The sequence below is a fragment of the Tenrec ecaudatus genome, chromosome 8 (assembly GCF_050624435.1).
Source record: "Tenrec ecaudatus isolate mTenEca1 chromosome 8, mTenEca1.hap1, whole genome shotgun sequence".
NCBI classification, from domain to species: domain Eukaryota; kingdom Metazoa; phylum Chordata; class Mammalia; order Afrosoricida; family Tenrecidae; genus Tenrec; species Tenrec ecaudatus.
In genome coordinates, this window is record NC_134537.1 from 53,139,210 (window position 1) to 53,161,561 (window position 22,352).

The 22,352-nt window shown below is 39.9% G+C and overlaps 1 protein-coding gene across 2 annotated transcripts in view; it reads right to left on the bottom strand.

Annotated features, from left to right (window-relative positions):
- Nucleotides 1-22,352, bottom strand: part of EIPR1 (EARP complex and GARP complex interacting protein 1) — a 241,402-nt gene that overhangs the window by 206,365 nt on the left and 12,685 nt on the right. Inside the window, exon 2 of one of the 2 annotated variants that reach the window (XM_075555672.1) lies at nucleotides 21,028-21,111. The exons of the other annotated variant lie outside the window; for it this stretch is intronic. Within the exon in view, the coding sequence (XP_075411787.1) occupies nucleotides 21,028-21,111 (84 nt within the window). The remainder of the gene's footprint in view (nucleotides 1-21,027; nucleotides 21,112-22,352) is intronic. 2 annotated transcript variants of the gene reach the window in all.

A 22,352-nucleotide genomic window follows, 5' to 3' on the forward strand; every position in this document is an offset into this window, starting at 1 on the left:
CAGCCTATGTGATCCAAGAATTGTAATAATTAAATTCAAGTCCAAAGAAGGGAATGGTATCAGAGCTTAAAATGCGAGCTCCTACTTTGCAGAAGACTATGAATGTCAGTGCAGTCCAAAGTCCGTTTGCAGGATGCACACATGGATGAAGTCCTCTGGTAAATCCCCTCTGATCATAATTAAGGGACGTCAATAGCCTTGTCATCAGACAGAGAGCATTGTTAAATTGATTATGGCAGACAGAATTAGAGTAAAATGTAATATTTGATCTCTCTTTTGATACATTTTAAATTTGTTTCAGTTTTTTTTTTTAAAGTGAAGGGGAAATACATGTGGATTAAGCTTCCAGTGAATTCCCTGACCTAGGATGTGAACAGCCATGCTATCATGAAAAATGCACTGGGAACTGATTACAGATGCACTTAGGTTAAAATGTAACACTTTATCATTTGATCTTCCTTTTGATTCATTTTAAATTTGTTCGTCTTTAATATTTTCTGCTTTCTTTTTTATTAAGTTTTTTATCTGTTTTACTTATTAATGTTATTAGTTTATGCTATTTTATTGTTAATGTTATTAATTTTTTGGTAAATAGCTTCCTGTATATGAAATCCAGAACAAGTAAATCTATAGAGACAGTAACTAGATTGATGGTGTCTTCAGAGTGTAGCAGGGGAGGTTGGAGGAAAATGGGACACTAATAATGAGTACAAGAATGAAGGTGATGTGGTAAAACTGATTTTGGTAACGACTGTACACCTTGTCTTGAGGTGATTGAACTGTTGGATGGTACGATATGAGAATTACATGCCAACAAAACTGCTTTATAAAAAGTAACTAGAACACTATGTTAAAGCACTATCCACATGTGTATCATACACTCACAAAAAGATAAAAGCAAATAATTTTATTGTAGGGAACTACAGGAGGGGTAAAAAGAACCAGACTTCACATAGAAGACATTTGAGTTATACACATAGAAAAGATGAGGATGTGAAAAAAAATAAGACAAATTTATACACTGACACTAAAGAATCATCCTAATTAAACTCCTGACTCCTCTGTATGGATGGTATTTTAGGAAGTCCAATTCAAAAAGAGTAATTGGGGGGAAAGGGGTTACGCTAGAAAAAATATTAGACATTATTTCTTAGACTCATTGAATTTGAGAGCTGGAAATAAACTATTAAAGAATCGCAAAAATTGGCAGACAATTTGGAAATGCATGCTAAAAACAAAGGCCATCTGAGGACAAAACTCACAATTTAATAAAGGAGAAACAATGTTGAAGTCCATAGAGCAAGCTTCACCTAGAGCCAAACTACCTTGTCACTCTTTGATTATGCAAAGTAATTGAGGTAGTTTATTGTGCCAACCTGGCCAATAAACACACACAGGGTTAATTGAAGGGCAGAGGGATAAATGGCTTGGTGAGACTTGCCTTTCTAGTTCTCAGGTCTCTTGCTTTGTGATGGTCGGACCAGGGTGCAGTTGCCTTAGCCAGTTCCCTGCTTCAGCTGGCAAGGCTCACTTCCTGCTCACTTCCTGAAGAGAAGCCACATGGACCTACCCTGATGCAGCTGTGTGGAGACCCCTGCCAGTGCTGAGATGTTTACACATTCACTGATTAGGCTTTCCTCCTGCAGTTGGCGTCATAGTGTGTGTTCTGTGAGATGGAGGAGGACTTTGTGGATTGGTGTCAGACTTATGGATTAATGTTGGACTTATGGGCTTGGGCAGCACTGGGTTGGGATGCTTTCCTAATGTACACTTACCCTTTATATAAAACTCTCTCTTATACATGTGAGTTTTTGTGGGTTTGTTTCTCTAAAGTACCCAGACTAATACAGTAATAAACACATTTTCATCATTAAAGGTGGGGTCATTCTCAAGTTATCATTAAAGGTGGTGAGCTTGAGTTCACCCAGAGGCACGTCACAGTCTACTCGAACACACATGGGGTTCGTCATGCTTGGACAGCAACATGGAGAGGAAGAGAAGGAGGAGAGAATAAAGGGGAAAGGATAGAAAGGGAAAATGAATCAATTCTGGAGTGGGATCCAGAATATAAATTATTAAGCAAGTGTCCATGGGATTCTGAGAGCATTGTAGGACAGGACTACCAAGCAAAGAGAACAGCATGAACAAAATGGTTGTTAATCAAAATACAAATGCAAAAAACAAACTTGTGACTTTATAAAAGGTGAGGGGGAGTTAAGCAAGAGCCCAACCCAAACTTTTATCCTTCCTCTGCAATGACATAAAAAGCCCTGGTGGCACAGTGGGTTAATCCTTGAGCTGTCAACCAGAAGGTCAGCAGTTTGAATCCACCAGCTCCTCTGTAGGAGAAAGATGAGCTTTCTGCTCTAGTCAAGATTTACAGTCTCAGAAACCCAAAGGGACAGTTCTCTCCTGTCCTGCAGTGTGGCTCTAAGTTCTAATAGATTCAATAGACTTGAGGGCATTCAATTTCATTGATCAGGATAATAATCATCAGGGTCGTGCCCAAAGAAGACAAATTACAGTCCTTCTCTTTGTCACTCCATGCCTCCCCAGCTATTTCCAGAAAGAAAAATATGCTTCATCCCATATCTATATAAGAAACAGGAAATTACAAATGCAATGAAAATGCTGAGGAAATCTGTGAAAGCATATTGCAAAAGCAAATTAAAAAACACCTCCAATCAGAAACCCCTTGCTCCTAGAGTCTGCCTAAGCATAACAAATGAGCACATCCCCTTTAAGAAAAACAGCGATACCTTCCTAATGAAAGCAGCAGCTCAGATGAAAAGGAAGAACTCCAGAAATCCTCTGCCCTGTGCCTAATGCTATAGGTACTCAGACAGAAAACCCAGCACAGAACCACGGGAACCAAAAATAGAGCAGGTCATGCCACAAAGCAAGATCAGGCACCTATGAGAGTTCCTAAAATGTTCGGGAAAATAGCACAGCTGCATTAAGTAGTAATGACTCAGGTGCGGGGCATTTTCTAGGGAATTAATGAGTGCCGGGAGGAGTTGATGGCCTGAGGCAAAGCCATGGGCCATTAACCCTAACCAGTCACCACTTCTCAGAAAAAGCCCTGTGTGCTCCCACCCCCTCCAATTGTGGAGTGGGAGGGAGGCACAATTTCTATTGTTAAAAATCCAGCAATAGGAGTTACAGCGAATAGCCAGTCAGAGCCACTCCCCAGAGATTCTGGGTCACATGCTGGGTTGCCAACCGTAAGGTCAGCAGTTTAAGCCCAGCAGCCTCTCCAGGGGAAAGAGAGGAGGCTGTGTGGTCCCGTAAGTCTCAGAAACCTTGTATAGATGGGGTCACGGTGTGTCACCATTGCACAGATGACGATAGGTTTCTCTTGTTTTTAAGCCTAGAGAAGCAGCACTGGTGTCACATAGGTTACGCACTCGGCTGTGAGCTAGATTGACAGTTTAAAGCCACCAGCTGCTCTGCAGGAGAACGATGTGGCAGTCCGCTTCCATAAAGATGTGCAGTCTCTGAAAGCCGACAGAGCAGTTCTACCCTGTCTTACTGGATCTCGAAGAGTGGAAATCAACTGGATAATGCGCGGAGAGTAAGCCTAGAGGCCAGTGCCTTCTAGGTACTTCATATACACCCTGCTCAACTGCTTCAAGGAGGCAATGGACTCTAACCTTGGTTGCAGACTGGAAAGAAGTTGCCCTGAATTTTGTGGCAATTCACCTTATAATGGTATAGAGTAGGGCAACAGTACATTTGCACTATTTATGCATGCAAACACATAACTTTAGGTAGTCTTTAGGTATACATCATGTATCGTGTATTGTGTGCTTTGTAGGTTGTCAAGTTGATTCTGACTCACAGTGACCCTATAGGACAGAAGAGAACTACCCAGTATGGTTTCATAAGCAGAACAGCACTTGGCTGCTTATGGCTGGTGATTGTAACTAACTCAATCGGTGATGCCATCAGGAAAGGCCTTGCCATCTGCTCCAATAATGGGAACAGCCTGGAAATATTGTGGGATAGTTCTACCCTGTCATATAGGCTAACTCTAAATAAAAAATCAAGAGCACCTAAAACAGCAGCAATACAGTTACATATATTAAAATAATTGTGTTAGGGTTTAATGTTATAAATACAAATAATATTATGAAGTATATTGATATCAAAAGAAATGTTCAAATTATACAAATAATATTACTGATTCTACTTCACATAAACATAGAGGTTAAAAGAAAAAACCTGAGCTCCAGTATACCTCCTTTCTATGTAACAATATTGAAAAAGAGAGCTATTTAGTAGTGATTTTTTTTCCATTTTAACATATACATTGATAATCATATCATAATAGCAACATTATTTGGAGCTAGATGGCCGCTTGTTTAACTTCAAGCCTTTAAGACCCCAGACACTATCTCTTTTGATAGCCAAGCACCATCAGCTTTCTTCACCACATTTACTTGTTCACCCGCTTTGGATTCAGCAGTTGTGTCGGGAGGGTGAGCCTAGTTCTTCTATACCACTTACCTACACATTTAAAAGCACAATTCAGGGCATGCATATCTGTTCATTTCTTTGTGTGCCCAGCACATAACATAGTGAGAGGCAGGAAAGAGTTCTATTAATATACCTAGGGGGTTAGGCAGTACACTCAGCTAACTGCCCTGAGGTTGGCAGTTAGAAACCACGCAGCAGCTCCACAAAAGAAAAGCCCACAAAAGCAGCACCACAAAAGGAATGGCTGTAGTGAACAGGACAGCCAAAAGTGCCCGAAGGAGCAGGTCTACTCTGTTAATGCACACGAGTACCTCCCGTTGGAATCCAATGGACTAGAGCAGTTTCTTTCATTATTACTACTATTAATATTCTGAAGTCTCTGGAGGATACAAACGGGAAACACACTTTCCTGTTAAACAAAAGGTTGGAGCTTTGAAATTACTTGGAGGGCACCTTGGAGAGAGACCTGATGATCTATAAAAGGCTGCAGAAATATTCATTTTAAAAATCAGAATTTTTCCACAAATTTTTTAATGTTCTGTTGTGAGGTGGGTAAACGTTTATGGAGAAGACCATCAGTTATTTCTCTATTCAACAATTCATACACATTTTAGTTCACCTGATTGACTGCTAGCCCCACAACAGCATCTCTTATGCCACCTCTCTTTGTGCTTCCTGCTTCTATTTCACCATTCCTAACCCTTCTGAACTTCATTCTTGGGTAAATGCTGTCCTTCTGAGTTCACGCAGTAGACTTTTCTTTTCTTTTTACTAAATTTATTAATAATTAGGAGTTAATACATAGATAAATCATATTCCATAGTGCAATGATGTCAAGCACAATTGTACAATTGTTACCACAATTAGTTTCCACACGTTCTTTTTCTGCCTGGACTCCTTGACATTTTCTCCCTTTTATCCCCACCACAACTATACTCCCTGCACCCTGAAACCCGTATTCTACTTGCTGTCCCTATAGATTCATCATTCCTGGGTTTCATATACCAAAAAGACAGAGAAATATATAACACAACTTCAAGAGGGTGATCTCCAATGACATAACACCTCTGAGATACACCCTAATATGAAAAAAACTAAAACAACACAAAAATACATAAAATGTTGAAAACCAGTTCCAGCCCAGCATGCTTCTGAGGGGGCATCAACTGACAAAGTTTTACGTGTTCTACTCAGATTTATGCCTTTGATCTGTACTCATTTCTCCAATGCACTCTGTTCAGTAACCCCTTTCCTCCCATCCCTCAATTGTGGATAGAGGGGACTCACCAGAGGTTTGTTTCCTAAGTAGTCACCACAAAAGAATCTTGAGTCCCACTATCACCCAAAGACTTCTACAAACCAGATTCTCACAAGTTAGCTTCTGATACTAATCCCTCCTTCGAATTTATTAAATATGATTTACAATTCTTCTGTGACTGATGATGGTGTACTTTTTCCATGTGGACTTAGTTGACATCTCACTTAGATGGCTACTTGTTTGGAGACAAGTCTTTAAGACCTCAAACACTCTTTTATCTGCTAGCCAGGGCCCATCTACTTTCTTCACCACATTTTGCTATAGCACCCATATATTCTGTGTTCCCTTTCTGAAGGTGAGTATCGACCAGGGCCATAATGTAAGAACTACCTGTTCTTAAACTGAAGCTAGGATTTAGTGTGAACCTAAAACCCATTCCTGGATCTATGTTTTTTGGGTGTTTTTTTTTTAATTTATTATTACTTGGAAGTTAATACAAATGTCATATCATTCCATAGTTCAGTCACATCAAGCAGAATTGTACAATTGTTACCACAATCCATTTCCAAACATATTTATTCTTCCTGGACTCTTTCACATCATCTCCCTTTTATCCCCACTACCACCCCTCTATCTGCTCCACCTAAATCTTTATTCTACTTGCTGTCCCTATAGGTTCATCAATTGTGGGTTTCATATACAGAAAAGTAGGAAAACATATAACACAATTTCAAGAGAGTGACCCTCAATGACATAACATCTCTGAGACATACTCTAATACAAACTAGAACAATATCTGTCCCAAGTTTCTGAGGGTATTCCTGCATTAGTGTTTTGTTCCCATTATAGATTCACTTCTTGTTGAGCTAAAAATTGAACTATGGGGTGAGTTCAGTTCCAGATCTGAAGCATGACTAAGGGTCATCATGTTGGATATCCTAGCAGCCTCTACACAACTAGTAAGCTAAATCTCATTTATGATTTTGTGTTTTGTTCCACATTTTCCTCCCACATTATCCAAGACCTTCTAATGTGATCCCTTTCCTCCAGTTGGTAGTGGTAGCTGGGCACCATCTAGTCCAGCTTTTAATAATGGATTACCTAATAACAAAAGCATAAACTGGAAAAGCTAAAATAAATGAATGGTACCTCATAAGAATTTAAAACTTGATGTCATCAACAGACCCCACCAAAAAGTGAAAAAACAAGCTAACTAGAAAAATATCTCCAGAAACCATATATCCAATAATAATTTAATAACCATATTATACATAAGATTTCAACAACAAAAAGACAAACAATTCAATCATAAAATGGGCAAAAAGCTTTTATAAAGGCTTTTTCACCAAAGAAAACAAACCAATGACCAAGAAACACATAAAAAAGATATTCAAGGAGCCATCAAAAAATGCAAATCAAAATCACAATAACATTTTATTCTGATTAGGATAGCTAACATTTTAAAGCAAGCAAGCAAAAACAACAAATGTTGGAAGGATGTGGGGACACTGAAACCCTTTTCCATTGGTGTAACAATGGGGCAATGTACAGGCACAATTGCAAGAGCAGTACAAGGCAGGGCAGTGTTTTGTTCTGTTTTGTTTGGGGTTGCTATGCGTCCAAACGAACTCCATGGCACCTAACAACAACAGCAACGTCCATTGCTGATGAAAGTCAAAAGTGGTACAATTGTGGTGGAAAACAGTATGGCAATTCCACCAATCACTGAAAATAGGACTAAAATATGACTGAATAATTAAACACTTAGGTATACACCTAAAAGGCTTGAAAGCAGCGATTCATACCAATGTTCACTGCAGTACTGTGCACAATAAACCGAATGTGGCAACAGGCTAAATGATGAATCAAAAGATGCATCATGAAAGCAGCGATTCATACCAATGTCCACTGCAGTACTGTACACAATAAACCGAATGTGGCAACAGGCTAAATGATGAATCAAAAGATGAATAAATAAACAAAATGTGGTACAACCTGTCCCCAGTGGTAGACAACCCTACCTGCCCATTTTTATGCAAGTTTGCCCTCACATTGAATTGACTGAACCAAGCTGTAAAAAAGCCTTCATCAGATAAACAAGCGGCCATCTAGCTCAGAAGCAACAAAGTCCACATGGAAGAACACACCAGCCTGTGTGATCGAGTGGTCCCGAAGGGATCAGTTATCAGGCATCAAAGAACAAAAAATTATATCATTGGCTGCACACCTCCATGATAGGATCGCTGAAGACAAATGGGTACATAAGCAAATGTGGTGAAGAAAGCTGATGGTGCCTGGCTATCAAGAGAGATAGTGTCTGGGGTCTTAAAGGCTTGAAGGTGAACAAGCAGCCATCTAGCTCAGAAGCAAAAAAGCCCACATGGAAGAAGCACACCAGACTGTGTGATCACGAGGTGCCAAAGGGACCAGGTATAAGGCATCATGCAAAAAAAAAAAAAAAAAAGATATATATGTGTATATGTATATATATATGTGTGTATGTGTATATATGTATAAGTATATGTGTGTGTGTGTGTGTGTATATATATATATATATATATATATATATATATACACACACCATATTGAATGAAGGGGGAAGTGCAGAGAGGAGACCCAAGGCCCAAGTGTCGGCCAATGGAGATCCCCTCATAGAGAGGTTTAGGAGAGGAGATGGGTCAATGAGGGTGCGAGGTAGTACCGATGAAGAACACAGTTTTCCCCCAGATCCTGGATGCTTCCTCCCCCAACTACCATGATCCGAATTCTACCTTGCAGGGCTGGATAGGGCAGAGGTTGTACACTGGTACATATGAGGGCTGGAACACAGGGAATCCAGGGTGGATGATACCTTCAGGACCAAGGGTGTGAGGAGCGATGGTGAGTGGGTTGGAAAGGGGGAACTGATTACAAGGATTCACATGTGACCTCCTCCCTGGGGGAGGGACGGCAGAGAAGGGGGGGAAGGGAGACTCCAGATAGGGCAAGATATGACAAAATAACGATGTATAAATTACCAAGGGCACATGAGGAAGGGGGGAGCGGGGAGGGAGGGAAAAAAAAAGAGGACCTGATACAAAGGGCTTAAGTGGAGAGCAAATGCTTTGAGAATGATTGGGGCAGGGAATGTATGGATGTGCTTTACACAATTGATGTATGTATATGTTTGGATTGTGATAAGAGTTGTATGAGTCCCTAATAAAATGTAAAAAAAGAAAAAAATAGTACAGAAAAAAAAGAAATGATATACTGAAAAAGGAATTTATTAAAAGAGGCACACAAAACAAGATTATGTTATAAGAAAGAGTTTGAAAATATTAATGAAAATATTAAATATCTGACATAAAACAGAATAAAACTGTTCATTAAGATTTAAAAAAAGTCTTCCTCACAATCGTCTTCACTTGCTGCATGTGCAAACTTGTAATGATTAAGGAGTCTGATCTGTACAAGTCAGCAATCATGTATTTTAGTCTACAAAGCCATCCTATACACATATACTTGTCTCTTCTCAACAGTGTTTCAAAGTCTTCCAACATTAATGAGCACACAAATGGAGGAACGTTCTAAAGTTGACTGGTGATGACTGCACCACTCTCTTCTATATATTTAAACCACAGAATTCTATGGTATGTGAATTACATGTTAACAAAATTGTTTTCATTTTAAAATATGTTAAGGCTTCAAGGCTTTTCTTTCACTAAACACAAATCAAACCCACCGCCATCAAGTCAATTCCAACTCATAGGGACCCTATATGGAGATTTTGATACTGTAAATTTATACATCTTTCTCTGCAAAGTGAGTGGTGGGAGGTTGTGAACTGCAAATCATACAATTAGCAGCCTAACACCACACTCATAGAGTCACTGGGCCAGGGCTTCTTTCTTTCCCTAAAGTAAGGCTAAATAAAACACAGATGCACCTGTTCCAACTTACCTACAAATTATAAAAGACACATAAACAGACTCTACTCATACACTAGGGATAGCATGTATAAGAGGAGGCTTCAAAAGTTCATGTAAATTTTCCATTATCCTTCTAGTTCCTTTTGAAACCTCTTCCATAATGGAACAAGCCCTGGCAGCGTAGTGCTTTAAGCGTTGGGCTGCTAAAACACAAGTTCAGCAGTTCAAATCCACCAGTCACTCCGCAAGAGAAAGATGAGGCTTTCTGTTCCCATAGGTATTTACAGCCTCAGAAACCCAACAGGGCAGAACTACCAGGTCCTATAAGGTCACTGTGATGCAAAATTGACGCAATAGCATTAAGTGTGTTTGCATTACACAGTGAAATACTATTTAACCAGAAAAAGTAATGAAGTCTTGATTCAACAGAAAAAACAATCTCACTGCCATCAAGTGGACGCTAACGCATAGCAATTCTATAGGACAGGGTAGAACTGCCGCGGTGAGTTTGTGAGATGACAACTGTTTCTGGGAGTAGAAGGCCTTCTTTCTCGAATGGAGCAGCTAGTGGTTTCCAACTTTGGGTCCTGGATATTGCAATCCAATTGCATACCTTCCATCAGGGCTCCTGAAGTCTTCATACATACTACTATATAGAGGAAGATCGAAGACAGACATTAGGGAGATTGAAATACATCAGTGACTAAAAGACAAACATTATAGGGTATCACATATATAAAAGACAAGAGTAGAAACAAGCATTAAGAACAAAGTTGATTACTGGTTCCCTGAAATGAGAGGGGGACAGGGCGGTGGGGCGCAGAGGGAAGTGAGTGTCATTGCTTAGTTTCCAATCATTTGTACACCTATCAAATTTAATGTAGTCTAAGTGGTATGATATATATATATATTTCTTATAGCAATGACAACAATAACAAAAAAGGGGTAGTTCCTAAAGCTGCTTATGTACAATCATGTACAATCAATCAAGTCACGGGACTCAGGCACCTTGTTTGAAAATTTCATGCGACAGCACTTACTCACCTCTGTCCCACCTGCAAGGCCGTTGCATAGTGCCTGAGGTCTGAAAAGTTTGCAGGTGGCCATCTAAGACATGACCGAGGCAGGAGCAGAGTCAGAATAGCAGTTGTCAATGGATTGTGTGGTCAGTTTTCTCCAAGAAGAACCTGCCTTCACCATGAGACTAGAGGAACTGAAAAATGCCTAGCTACCATTGTTGATTAAATAGAACAATCGATTCCTGAACATGTGAACAAAGATTTCATATTAGAATATTTAAGAAGAGAGAAAATGCAGGGAAAAAATTCAAATTCTCATGAAATCCATATTGGCAGGAGCCATAAAGGCTGGATGAAACCCTAAAACTATTGCCCTGAAATAATCTTTAAACCTTGTATTAAAAATGGCCTGAAATCATCTTAAAGCCAAACACTGGGTTAGCTTAGTAAACACTAACTAGCAAAGAGTGTCAGCCTTGAACATTATGTTCTTGTTTAATCGCTATATAAGCACTCAAAACACTAGCTAGAAAGCTGGTGGCAGTGGGGTGATGCTAATGGAGAAGAGATAACTCGGGAAAAAGAGGATGAGAATGGCTGTTCAGCTCTAAAAATCTAAAAACCCATCAAATTGTCTATATAAAAAATGTTGAATTGAAAAATGTCAGGCTACATATATTCTCAACAACAAAAAATATATTTGCATTTATTTTTCTGAATAAAGAAAACCTAAGGGAGCACAAGCTAGAATGGTCTCCACCGCAATCTTTTTTTAAAAAATGAACTTTAAGTAACAAGCATTTATTGACTAGATGAGTGAATGAATTTCTTGACTATGATACATGCTTTTCCTAAGAACGGCAAGGGAAAGACCAAAGCACTCTTTCAGATTTTGCATTTGGAGTCACAGATAATACTTAACTCCTTTGTGTAGGAACAGAAAGTTATAAGACCTATATTCTTTAATTCAACCATGGCTAGAAAACTAGTAGTTTTAATGAGGATATTTGAAAAGAATTATACGACATTACAGTACACCCACTCCTCACTTATTGATATAGTTAGGCTCCAAAGACTAAGCCATTATGGAAAATTTATGTTATGTGAGTCAAGGGCCATGCAGTGTTTTTGGCACTGGTACCCCTCCCCCAAGGTGGCTCACTGCCTGTGAACCCTAAGCATATCTTGGGATATATGGGGTATAGTGGGTCCTTTCCCCGCAATCCCATTGCCTACCATGACCAACCCTGAATGGGATCACAGCTCATTCTCTGTTCATTGGCCCGCCACTGACTTCCCTACCTTCAGGCCCTAGCCCATCCTCACTTTTCATCATACTACCATTGCCACACCCTCCATGGTCTGACCAAGACATCACAGACAAATGGAAGAAGACATCCCACAGCTGCTAGGCCACCATCCCTCCTGCTACCTGATCATGACCAAGCCTGCAGGGACGAGAACTCAGGAATAGGCCCTTCAACAAAGCGCTATGTGTCATATTCATGTTTGAGAAACCCTGAACAAAGTCATTACTGATTTTACTCTATAATTACTTGAGTTACTAACCGCTAATGGTCAGTCAACATTAAGACACTTTGCTTTACCTTTCTGCCTCGATTTCTATTTTTATAACCCTTCAGACTAAAGCACTGATTTCTAAAAAACAATGCAAATTCAAGTTAGTTTAAGAACTTTGTGTAACTATAACATGGTAATGGCAAAAACCTATACAGTACTGGGGGTGCTGATGATGGCAAGAGAACCACACTCCAGATTTTCCCCTCTCCGTTCCTGTTTGCTGAGACGTCATAAACTTGGACCCACTTACAGAGACTAGTGAGATTATTTATCACTTGCAGAACCTCCTAAATGGCAGAGCCACGTCACAGAGAACTGACGGGTTATATTATAGGGTAAAGCAGAAAGCTGTGTAGCGAGAAATAAATAAGTCTCAGGTATAATTGCTGACTTAATTTACACAAGTTCCTTTAAGAGCTATCTTAAAAATAAGGATTTTAGTTAAACTAATGAAACAATTATAAAAGATTTCAGGGGAAGACAGTACATTTGTTTTAGATCTCTTTTTAGGATTCTTCAGCCAAGTTTCCGTCTCCAAACGATAAAAAGTCAGGCAACCACATGTACGAGCAGTTGGGCCGTAGCATGTACAGACCCGCAGAGAACAGTGCTCAGCCAGCAAAGGGAAGCCTGATGCAGATGCTAAGAAAGAAGCCGAGCATCTAGCAAAAAACGGATGGTGTGAAGTGATCCTCTGGGGTCTGAAGACACGAACTACGGGCAGTGGTTGCAAAGCCTATTGTCCAGATACTTGATGGACATCGTTATTTTCATTGCACAACCTTACAGCTCCACCTACCAGGGAAAAGTAATCCTTTAGGTTATAAAGGCTCCAAGAAAACAATGGTCATAAACTTACTTTAAATCGGTTTCCAATTAATAATTTCATATCTACAAAAGCCCTTCACGAGAAGCCCTGGTGGTGCAGTGGACTCACAGTTTGACAGCAGGCCGAAACCACCAGCCTCTCCTCAGGAGACAGAGGCGGCTTGGGCTCCTGTAAGGACTCCCAGCCTTGGAAACGCAAAGGGGCACTCCCCCTCTCTCCCATAGGGTCGCTCCGAGTCAGAATCGGCTCCACGGCAGTGAGAGCCAGTGAGAGCGAGCGAGCGAGCTGGTCACGATAACAGAGCATAATCAAAACCGTAGCTCTGGAGGAGACTGTCCACAATCATGGTTCATAATTTTCACTATATGCTAGGGAGAAACGGGCTCTACTCTCCGCCTACATTCTTGTGCCTGAGACATATGTATATTTTTGTTTTGAGTTACACTGTTAATTGAAGTTTTTAAAAATATAAACAATGAATAAATTTCACACTGTTGATTCTACAAAAGGGATACTGGAAACCAGCAATATCAGAAACTTCACTCTGGGAGGGGAAAGGCAAGCTTGATACTCTCCTGAAAACACTGCCGTGGGCTCTTAGCATTCCAACGTGGACTTAACAGTGGATCAAAGCGCTGTGTCTGAGGCTAGCTCCTTCTAGCATAGTGACATGTGATGCACAAGCTTGGTTGTACGATGTAATTCACTTATCACCATTATGCCTTACATTGCCCCATTTTGTTTTTAACGTCGTGTGTTTCTATTATTTTACTTTTTATTTTATTTTTTTAATCATTTTATTAAGGGCTCATACATCTTTTTACAATCGTACATACATCATTTGTATCCAGCACACTCGTACATATGTTGCCATCATCATTCTCAAAACACCCGCTTTCCACTTGAACCCTTGGTATCAGCTCATTTTTCCGCTCCCTCCTCACTTCCCCCTCCCTCTGAACCCTTGATAATTTATAAATAATTATTATTTTATCATCTCTTACACCATCCAACGTCTTCCTCACCCAGTTCTCCGCTGTTCATCCTCCAGGGAGGAGGTTACATGTAGACCTTGTCATCTGTTTCCCCTTTCTCCCTCACCCTTCCTCTACCTTCCGATTATCGCCACTCTCACAACTGTTCCTAAAGGGCTCATCTGTCCTGGATTCCCCATATTTCCAGTTCCTATCCATGCCAGTGTACATCTCCCGGTCCAGCCAGTTATGTAAGGTAGAATTTGGATGATAGTGGGGGGAGGAATCATTCAAGAACCAGAGGAAAATTATATGTTTTATCATTGCTACACTATACTCTGACTGGTCCGTCACCTCCCCACAGTCCTTCTGCAAGGGGATGTCCAATTTCCCCCAGATGGACCCTGGGTCCCCACTCTGCACTCCCCCTCATTCACAATGCTATGATTTTTGTTTTTTTGTCTTTAATGCCTGATACCTGATCCCTTCGATGCCTTGTCATTTCATAGGCTGGTGTGCATTTTCCAGGTGGGCTTTGTTGTTTTTCAGTTAGATGGCCCCTTGTTTATCTTCCAGCCTATGGGACCCCAGATTCTATATATTTTTAGCAACTGGGCACCATCAGCTTTCTTCACGGCACTTGCCCATGCACCCGCTTTATCTTCAGCATTCACATCAGGGTAAGCTGGTGTGCTTCTATCTTGTGGGCTTTGTTGTTTCTTAGCTAGATGGCCGCCTGATTGTCTTCAACCCTTTAAAACGCCTGATGTTATATCATTTGACAGTCAGGCACCATCAGCTTTGTTCGCAACTTTTGCTTATGCACCCACTTTGTCCTCAGCGATCTAGTAGGGACAGGCTGGTGTGCTTCTTCCATGTGGGTTTTGTTGTCTCTCAGCTAGATGGCTGCTTGTTTATCTTCAGGTCTTTAAAAAAAAATTTATAAGAACTCACATTTTAAAAAATAAAAACTTTTTCTCAGCTTAAAAAAGATGCTCTACCAATAAAGGTCAATGGCATACCCCAGAAATAATGTAGAATTAAACAGTAAATGAGAAAAGATCATTAAAGAACAAAATTGGGCAGAAAAGATCATTTAAGAACAAAATTAGGCAGAAAAATTCACTTAAAAACAAAATTAGGCAGAATGTTTCCACATTTACCTTATGGTATACTGTATAAAAATCCAATCACCAGGCAAAGGTCATATGCCTGAGTTTCAAACTCTACCCACTGAGATTTGCCCTGACCTCTCTCCCAATGTGAGGCCACACAAACAGGGAGGCACAACAGAGCAATCAGTTCAGAGTGGGCAGTCGAGTTGCGCTCAAAGGAAAGTAGATTTGTATATAATGGTATGATCTTATCTGCTCCCACTACCATCTTCAACCTGTACAGGTGACTTTACAACCCTGCTCTATCTTAAGCAGTAACCCTTCAAATATAAGTTGACAATATAGTGATTTGTTTCCTTTTGAGATTGTGATTGCTAACTATTTTTATGAATAAATAATTTTTCTCATGTATTTTTCCCAGGTTACATGCATACATACACATATTGGGGAAGGACAGAAATTGGAGGTAAAAACAATTTACAACATGAATATTCTCACCAACTTAAGCTAAGCACTGTCAAGATTTTGAATCCTTTAACTATTCCCTTTTAGTCTTTATTCTACATAGATTTGATTTTGTACTTTTTGGGGGGTTTTTTTATACAACAGTGATTAAATTGTAGTATAGTTGAAACATTCACTTCAGTTATCTCACAATTCTTTTTAAATTTATTATTAATTGGGAGTTAATGCATATATCATTCTATAATTCAATCACACCAAGCAGAATTGTACAATTACTACCACAATCAGTTTCCATTTTTTTTTCATCCTGGACTCCTTGACATCGTCTCCTCTTGACTCCACCACCACCACCACGGTTCCCTACCCTGGAATCCCCATTCTATTTGCTGTCCCCATAGGTTCGTCAATCCTGGGTTTCATATACCCAAACACAGAAAAACATAACACAACTTTAAGAGGGTGACCTCCAATGACATAACACCTCTTAGATATGCCCTAATATGAACAAACAAAAACACAATATAACAAAACAAACATCGAGAAAATATTGAAAACCAGATCAGGTCCAGCATGCCTTAGAGAGGGGACCAACTGGCATGAACTGTTCAAATCAGATTTATGCCTTTGATCTTCTGTACTCATCTCTCCATTCAACTGTTTAGAAGCCACTTTCCTCCCATCCTTTCATTGTGGATAGAGGGAGTTCACCAGTGACTTATTTTCGATGCAGTTCCCACAAATGAATCTTTGGGTCCCACTGTCATCCATAGCCTTCTGTAAATTGGATTCTCACAATTTAAGCTCTTAAATTGGGATTTTCCCCCCAAAACCATTTAATTAGGAGTTAATCCAGACATCATATCATTCCACAGTTCAGTCACATCAAGCAGTACCACATCAATTAGTACCACAATCACTTTCAAACATTTTTTTCGTTCTTGAACTTCTTGCTATCAATCAGTCCCCCTTTACTTCCCCACTCCCTCCATCATACCCTCAAGGAACACTGGTTCTAACTGATGTCTCTATAGGTTCCTCAATCCTGGGTTTCATATATGAAAAAACAGCAAAACACCTAACAAAGATTCAAGGCTATCCACAGTGGCAAAATACATCAGAGATAAACCCCAATATGGAAGAAGAAAAAAAAAAGGAAAACCAGATGAAGACCAAGTGTATCAGAGGAGAGATCAAGTGACAAGATTGTAATCATTCACAAGAGATACATCATTTTAATCCATTACAGTCATCTCTCCAATACTCTGCTAGGTAACCAGTTTCTTTCCATTCCGCTATTATCGTTAGAGGGAAATCACCTGAGGCTCATTTCCTGTGTAGATCTTACAAATGTATTTTGGGCTTCCACTGTGATCCATACACTTGTATAAACCAAAATCTCACAATTTTAGCTCTGATACTATTCCCTCCTTCAGATTTGGATTATATAATTTACAATCCTTGGGTCATAGATGTTGGTGTGCTTCTTCCCTGTGGACTTAGTTGACATCTAACTTAGTTGACTGCTTGTTTGGAAACAAGCCTTTCAGAACCCAGATACTATTTTAGCTGATAGGCAGGAACGACCTTATTTCTTTTTGCTTCCTTCATGAGGGTGAACATTAAGCAGGGCCATGTCATAAGAACTAATTGTTCTTAAATTGGAGCTACTAATATTTTAAAAACATAAGGGCTCTTTCAACAGTCCACACATCAATTGTATCAAGTACATATGTTGCCGTTACTATTTCCTACACATTTATTTTCTATTGAGCCCTTAGTGTCAGCTTACTCTTTCCCCCACCCCCTATCCTTGTGATCCCTTAATAAATTATGAATTATTATTATTTTCATATCTTACGCTGACCACTGTCTCCCATCCCCCACAGTTTCTGTTCTTCCCCCAGTGTGTGTGGGGGTGAGGAGGGTGCAGTCATGTGTTGATCATCGTGATAGGTTCTCCCTTCCTCCCCTCCTCTCCCCACCTTTCCCTTCCTTCCTGATATCACTACTCGCATTCCTAGTCTTGGAGTCCGTGTGCCGTAAGCTCTTACGTCTTATCTGTACCTGTGCACATGCTCCGGTCTAGCCTGCAGTGAAAGGCAGTACGAGGGTTATTGATAGTGGGGGGTGAGGGAGCCTCAAGGAACCAGAGAAGTATTGTGTGTTTCCTCGATGCTTTACTACACCCTGATTGACTCATCCATTCCCTGTGACCCCTCTGTGAGGGGATGTCCCATTGACTACAGATGAATGGGCTTCAGGTCTCTGCTCCAACCCCTCTCATTTTCAAGAGGTTTTGTTTGTTTGTTTGTTTGTGGTCTTCTGATGCCTGTTACCCAGCCCCAGCAATACCTCATGATCACACAGGCTGGTACGCTTAATCTATGGGGGCTTGTTGCTTCTCTTCTAGAGGGCTGCTTGTTTACCTTTAACCCTTTAACACCCCAGATGCTTTATCTTTTGATAGCTGGACACCATCAGCTCTCTTCACCACATTTGCTTATGTCCTCGCTTTGTCTTCAGCGACTGTGCGGGGAAGGTGAGCATCACAAAAAGCCAGGTTGTTAAAAAAGTGTTCATGTATTGAAGGAGGGCATGAGCACAGGCCCGAAGTCTGTCCACACCTCAATATATTGCCTTATAACTATATGCACGTGGGCCAATGGCTCTATGTATTAACATACGTACACTCCTATACTTATACCCACATCCATAACTTTGCTTCCTAGGTCATTCATGTTTCCTTTCACCTTCCTCCTGCATGTGAGCCCAAGATTCATGCCTGGATCTGTTTTTTATCTGTCTCTGGCTCCCCGTAGAGACTTCCTTGTTAATTGATGGTAGAGAATCTTATGAATTATCTCCCTAGAGCAAAAAGATCTCCTGTTAGCCCATAGTTCTAATTTTTAAAACAATTGAGAGAAACTGAACCAATCATATCTCAATACGTGAACTATTCACTTGTACAGAATAAACCCTTAAGTTTCATTACATAAACAATGAATGAGGTTCTCAGATAAATTTTACAATAATATTCACTGACAATGTCAATCACAGGTCTGCCAGAATAATACCTACCGTAGACACTCGAATATAAGCCTACCCAAGTATAAATTGAGGTACCTAATTACTACCTGGGAAACCAGAAAAACTGATTAGCTCAAGTAAAAGCCTAGAGTGGAAAATGTAGAAGCTATGGAGTTTCAATAACCAAAACAAATGAAAATAAAATTACTGAAAATTGAGACATCAGTAGGGTAATGTATTTAAATATTTATTTTAAATAAAAAACATAAATAAAAGGACAAGTCATTTAACATTAGTAAACCAGCACAGTATGTGGAAAATAGGTTCAACAAAAACAATAAGGTATCAACAATGACACCTTAATAGTACTATTCCCTGAGCTCAATCAGCAAACAAGCTAAAATCGAGAGTTAAAATCCTTCAAAACTGGATTCCTCATCATCATCCGTATCCCAATGCAGAGCTTCAGCATGAGGTCATCATAAACGCTGTCCTCACTGAGATCCCTGTCATCACCATCACTAGGTCATTTTCATACAAAGCGCAGTCTTCACTGCCATCCATAGCATTACTAATATGACATTTCTGGAAGGCACGTCGCACCATGTCTTCTGGAATGTCTTCCCATGCATCTCGAACCCACTTTGCTATTAACTCAATGTCAGACTTCATGAGATTTCCTCCTTTTGTTAGTCGGGCTTGACCAGATGACATCCATTCATGCCACATCCTTCACACACAGTCCTTAAAAGGCTTATTCAGAGATACATGTGATAGGACGGCTCTTATTGGTTAGATGTGAGTAAACATTCAAAGTTCTGCAGTGTCAGCGGGGCTTTGAATGAACAACAGAGAAATGGCAATCACCCGAAAGATACGTCCCATTACCTTGGGGGGGGGGGGGGAGCAGCAAGATGTTACACCTCACTGGGGTACCACTGACCCATGTATAAGCTAAACCCCAGTTTTTCAGCACATTTTTTGTGCTGAAAAACTCGGCTTATACATGAGTATATATGGTATTTTAAAACAGCAAGTGGGACACATTGATGTACTCAGTCAAAGTTGGTCTGCCTACCAACAGTTCAATACTCTTGGTATAGCTGTCTTCTGCTTCTTCACACACCATGTAATTTCAGTTGCAAGTCCTCAGGTTACGGGTGTGTTTGAGGTAAAGTCTAACTTACTAAGGATTACAAGTGAACATTAGTCACTTGGGATGGAATAATCAAATAATCAAAACAACATTTTGATGTTTTGATAGTTTCCAATTTTTTCACAATTAGTGTGTTATTGATTTTTGTTGTTAGGTGCCCGTTGAGTCAGTTCCAACCCATAGCAAAGCTACATCCAACAGAAGGAACAATTCCTGTCCGATGCCAGACTCCCAACTGTTGGAGCCTGTTGTTGCAGCCACTGTGTCAATCCATTTCATCAAGGGCCTTTCCCTTTGTTACTGCCCTTCTACAATTATTAGTCCCATGAAATTAATATTCTTCTTGTAGAAATATTTTCTGTTTTAGATATAGGAATTACAAAGGAAATATTATCATTTACTAGCGAAGCTCTACAGACACAGTGCTAAATTAGTTGCCAAAATTGCTCTAACATCTTCGAGTACCTCAACGATATATTCAAGTAACTATCTAACACTGAAAATTCTTCATAATGTTATAAGAAGTAACCTGTAAGATAAGGTTAACTTGGTAGGGTCCTTGTACCATTTGGGAGATGACCTATGAACAGCTTCTCAGGTTCAAAGATACCTCTTGTTCAATAGTCACAGCATCTCTGTGAAACACAACATAAACCTTTTTACCTCCATTTCAATGGTGAGGAAAATGAAGTCAGCAACCTTAAATAATATGGTCAAAGTCATATGGTTAGTACCACCTGTGAGCTGAATCTAAATCTCCCAGATATCCATTCTTTGACTGCAGTCACGCAAGTTCACCCGGATTGACTGGCAGCCACCAACAATGACACACTGAGAAGAGCTCTTCAGCCGAGCCCACTGCCAGTCAGAAAGAGCCCTGGGTGAAGTCAAAGAAATCAGCCATTGTGCTGAACTTGTCTGCTACATTGCTTCTCATAGCTGATACACTAAAACCTTTATAACTTCAAAACCAACACATAAAATGATGACAGCACCATTAAACAGAATAAGTATAAACTATGGACTACAATCAGTATACATAGTGGGATGATACCTTTTGATTTAAACAGACATATTTAAACTCCAAAGAAAGTTTTCCTTCATGTGGCATTCATTTTTTTTCTCAAATGTTTCTTGAAAAATCAAGAGCAAAATGGTTATAAAACTAAGAATAGGCTTAGCAATTAACATGTATATATTTGTCGAAAATAGTTACCTGATTATCATATTTAAGAGACTGTGTCCCAACCAAAAACCGAATGGCATCTGTTTCCGCAGTTTGAGGTGTTAGAGCACGTGCCTGCAGGAGGGGGAAATCCATAAACATTTATGAAGCTAGGCTTAATACATACAGATCAAAAGGCAGTTTCTCTCCTCTACTAGGGATGCAGTATAAATTAGTACGGAGTTTCTGGAAGGCAATTTAGAAATATGTGTCAAAACTCCTGTAAGTTTTTTAACACAATTCCACTTCAAATTGTATAAGGGCACAAATATTCAGCAACAAAAATATAAGATTTTTTTAATATTCCAATGGTTAAATGTTTTTAATATCACTATAAATATCTATCGGAATTGACTCGTTAAATAATTCTAATTCAACAGGAGGTAGGAATATGGCATCTAGCAACAGAAATCAATAGTTTAAACTAATTCTGCCACAGAGGAAAGCCAGGAAAACTAAACAAAATACATCTGTTTGATGTTCTCTGCGAACTACAGGCAATGAAAAGCAAAATTTGGAGAGAAACATAACCCTGGCTTTCTTTCCACCTACCGGCACTGGTCAACTGGGAACACCAGCCAGAGGCCGATACTGGGGACTGCTTTTGACAGATGTGTCGTGCTGGGGGTTAAAGAGCAAGGAGCAGGAGCCACCAAGAATACAAAGCTGGTAAAAGTGCCAGGTCTTCTTGGCATTCCCAGTCATTACAGCCTAGGAATAAAAGTGATGAAATTTCACAAAAAATCCCAGCTTCAACTCCTCCCCAATCCTTGATTGGGTTTTAGGCGACCTGGCGTTGCTGGTCTAGCTAACCTCCATAAAAATCTTCCAAAGGAAGAGAGCATCCCAAAGTTCCTACAAGTTTTCATATACAGTGTCTACCACTCAATTAAAAATGACCAACTGAGTGACATGAGATCAAATGAGACAAGAGCATATGACCAAAAATATCCATATACTTATCTCTGAAAACTGTGAATATGATATCGTACATGGCAATGGGTCTTTGCAGATTAGATGAAGGACATGGAATTGGGATTATCTAATCACATGGGTACTTAGAATTAGAGACTTTACTGGCCGAGGTCAGAGAAAGATGTGTGACTAGAGATGAGAAAAGTAGCGAGGCGATAACATGAGGGAAACAGCCAGCCATGAAGGAGTTGGGAAGTCGTCATTGGCTTCAAAAAAGTGAGGAGGAGGCCCATGACTCAAGTCATACAGGTTGTCTCTAGGACCTAGAAACCACAAGAAATAAATTTCTGCCTAGATTTTTCACGTGGAAACAAAGCCCTGCCAATGTCATGATTTTAGCC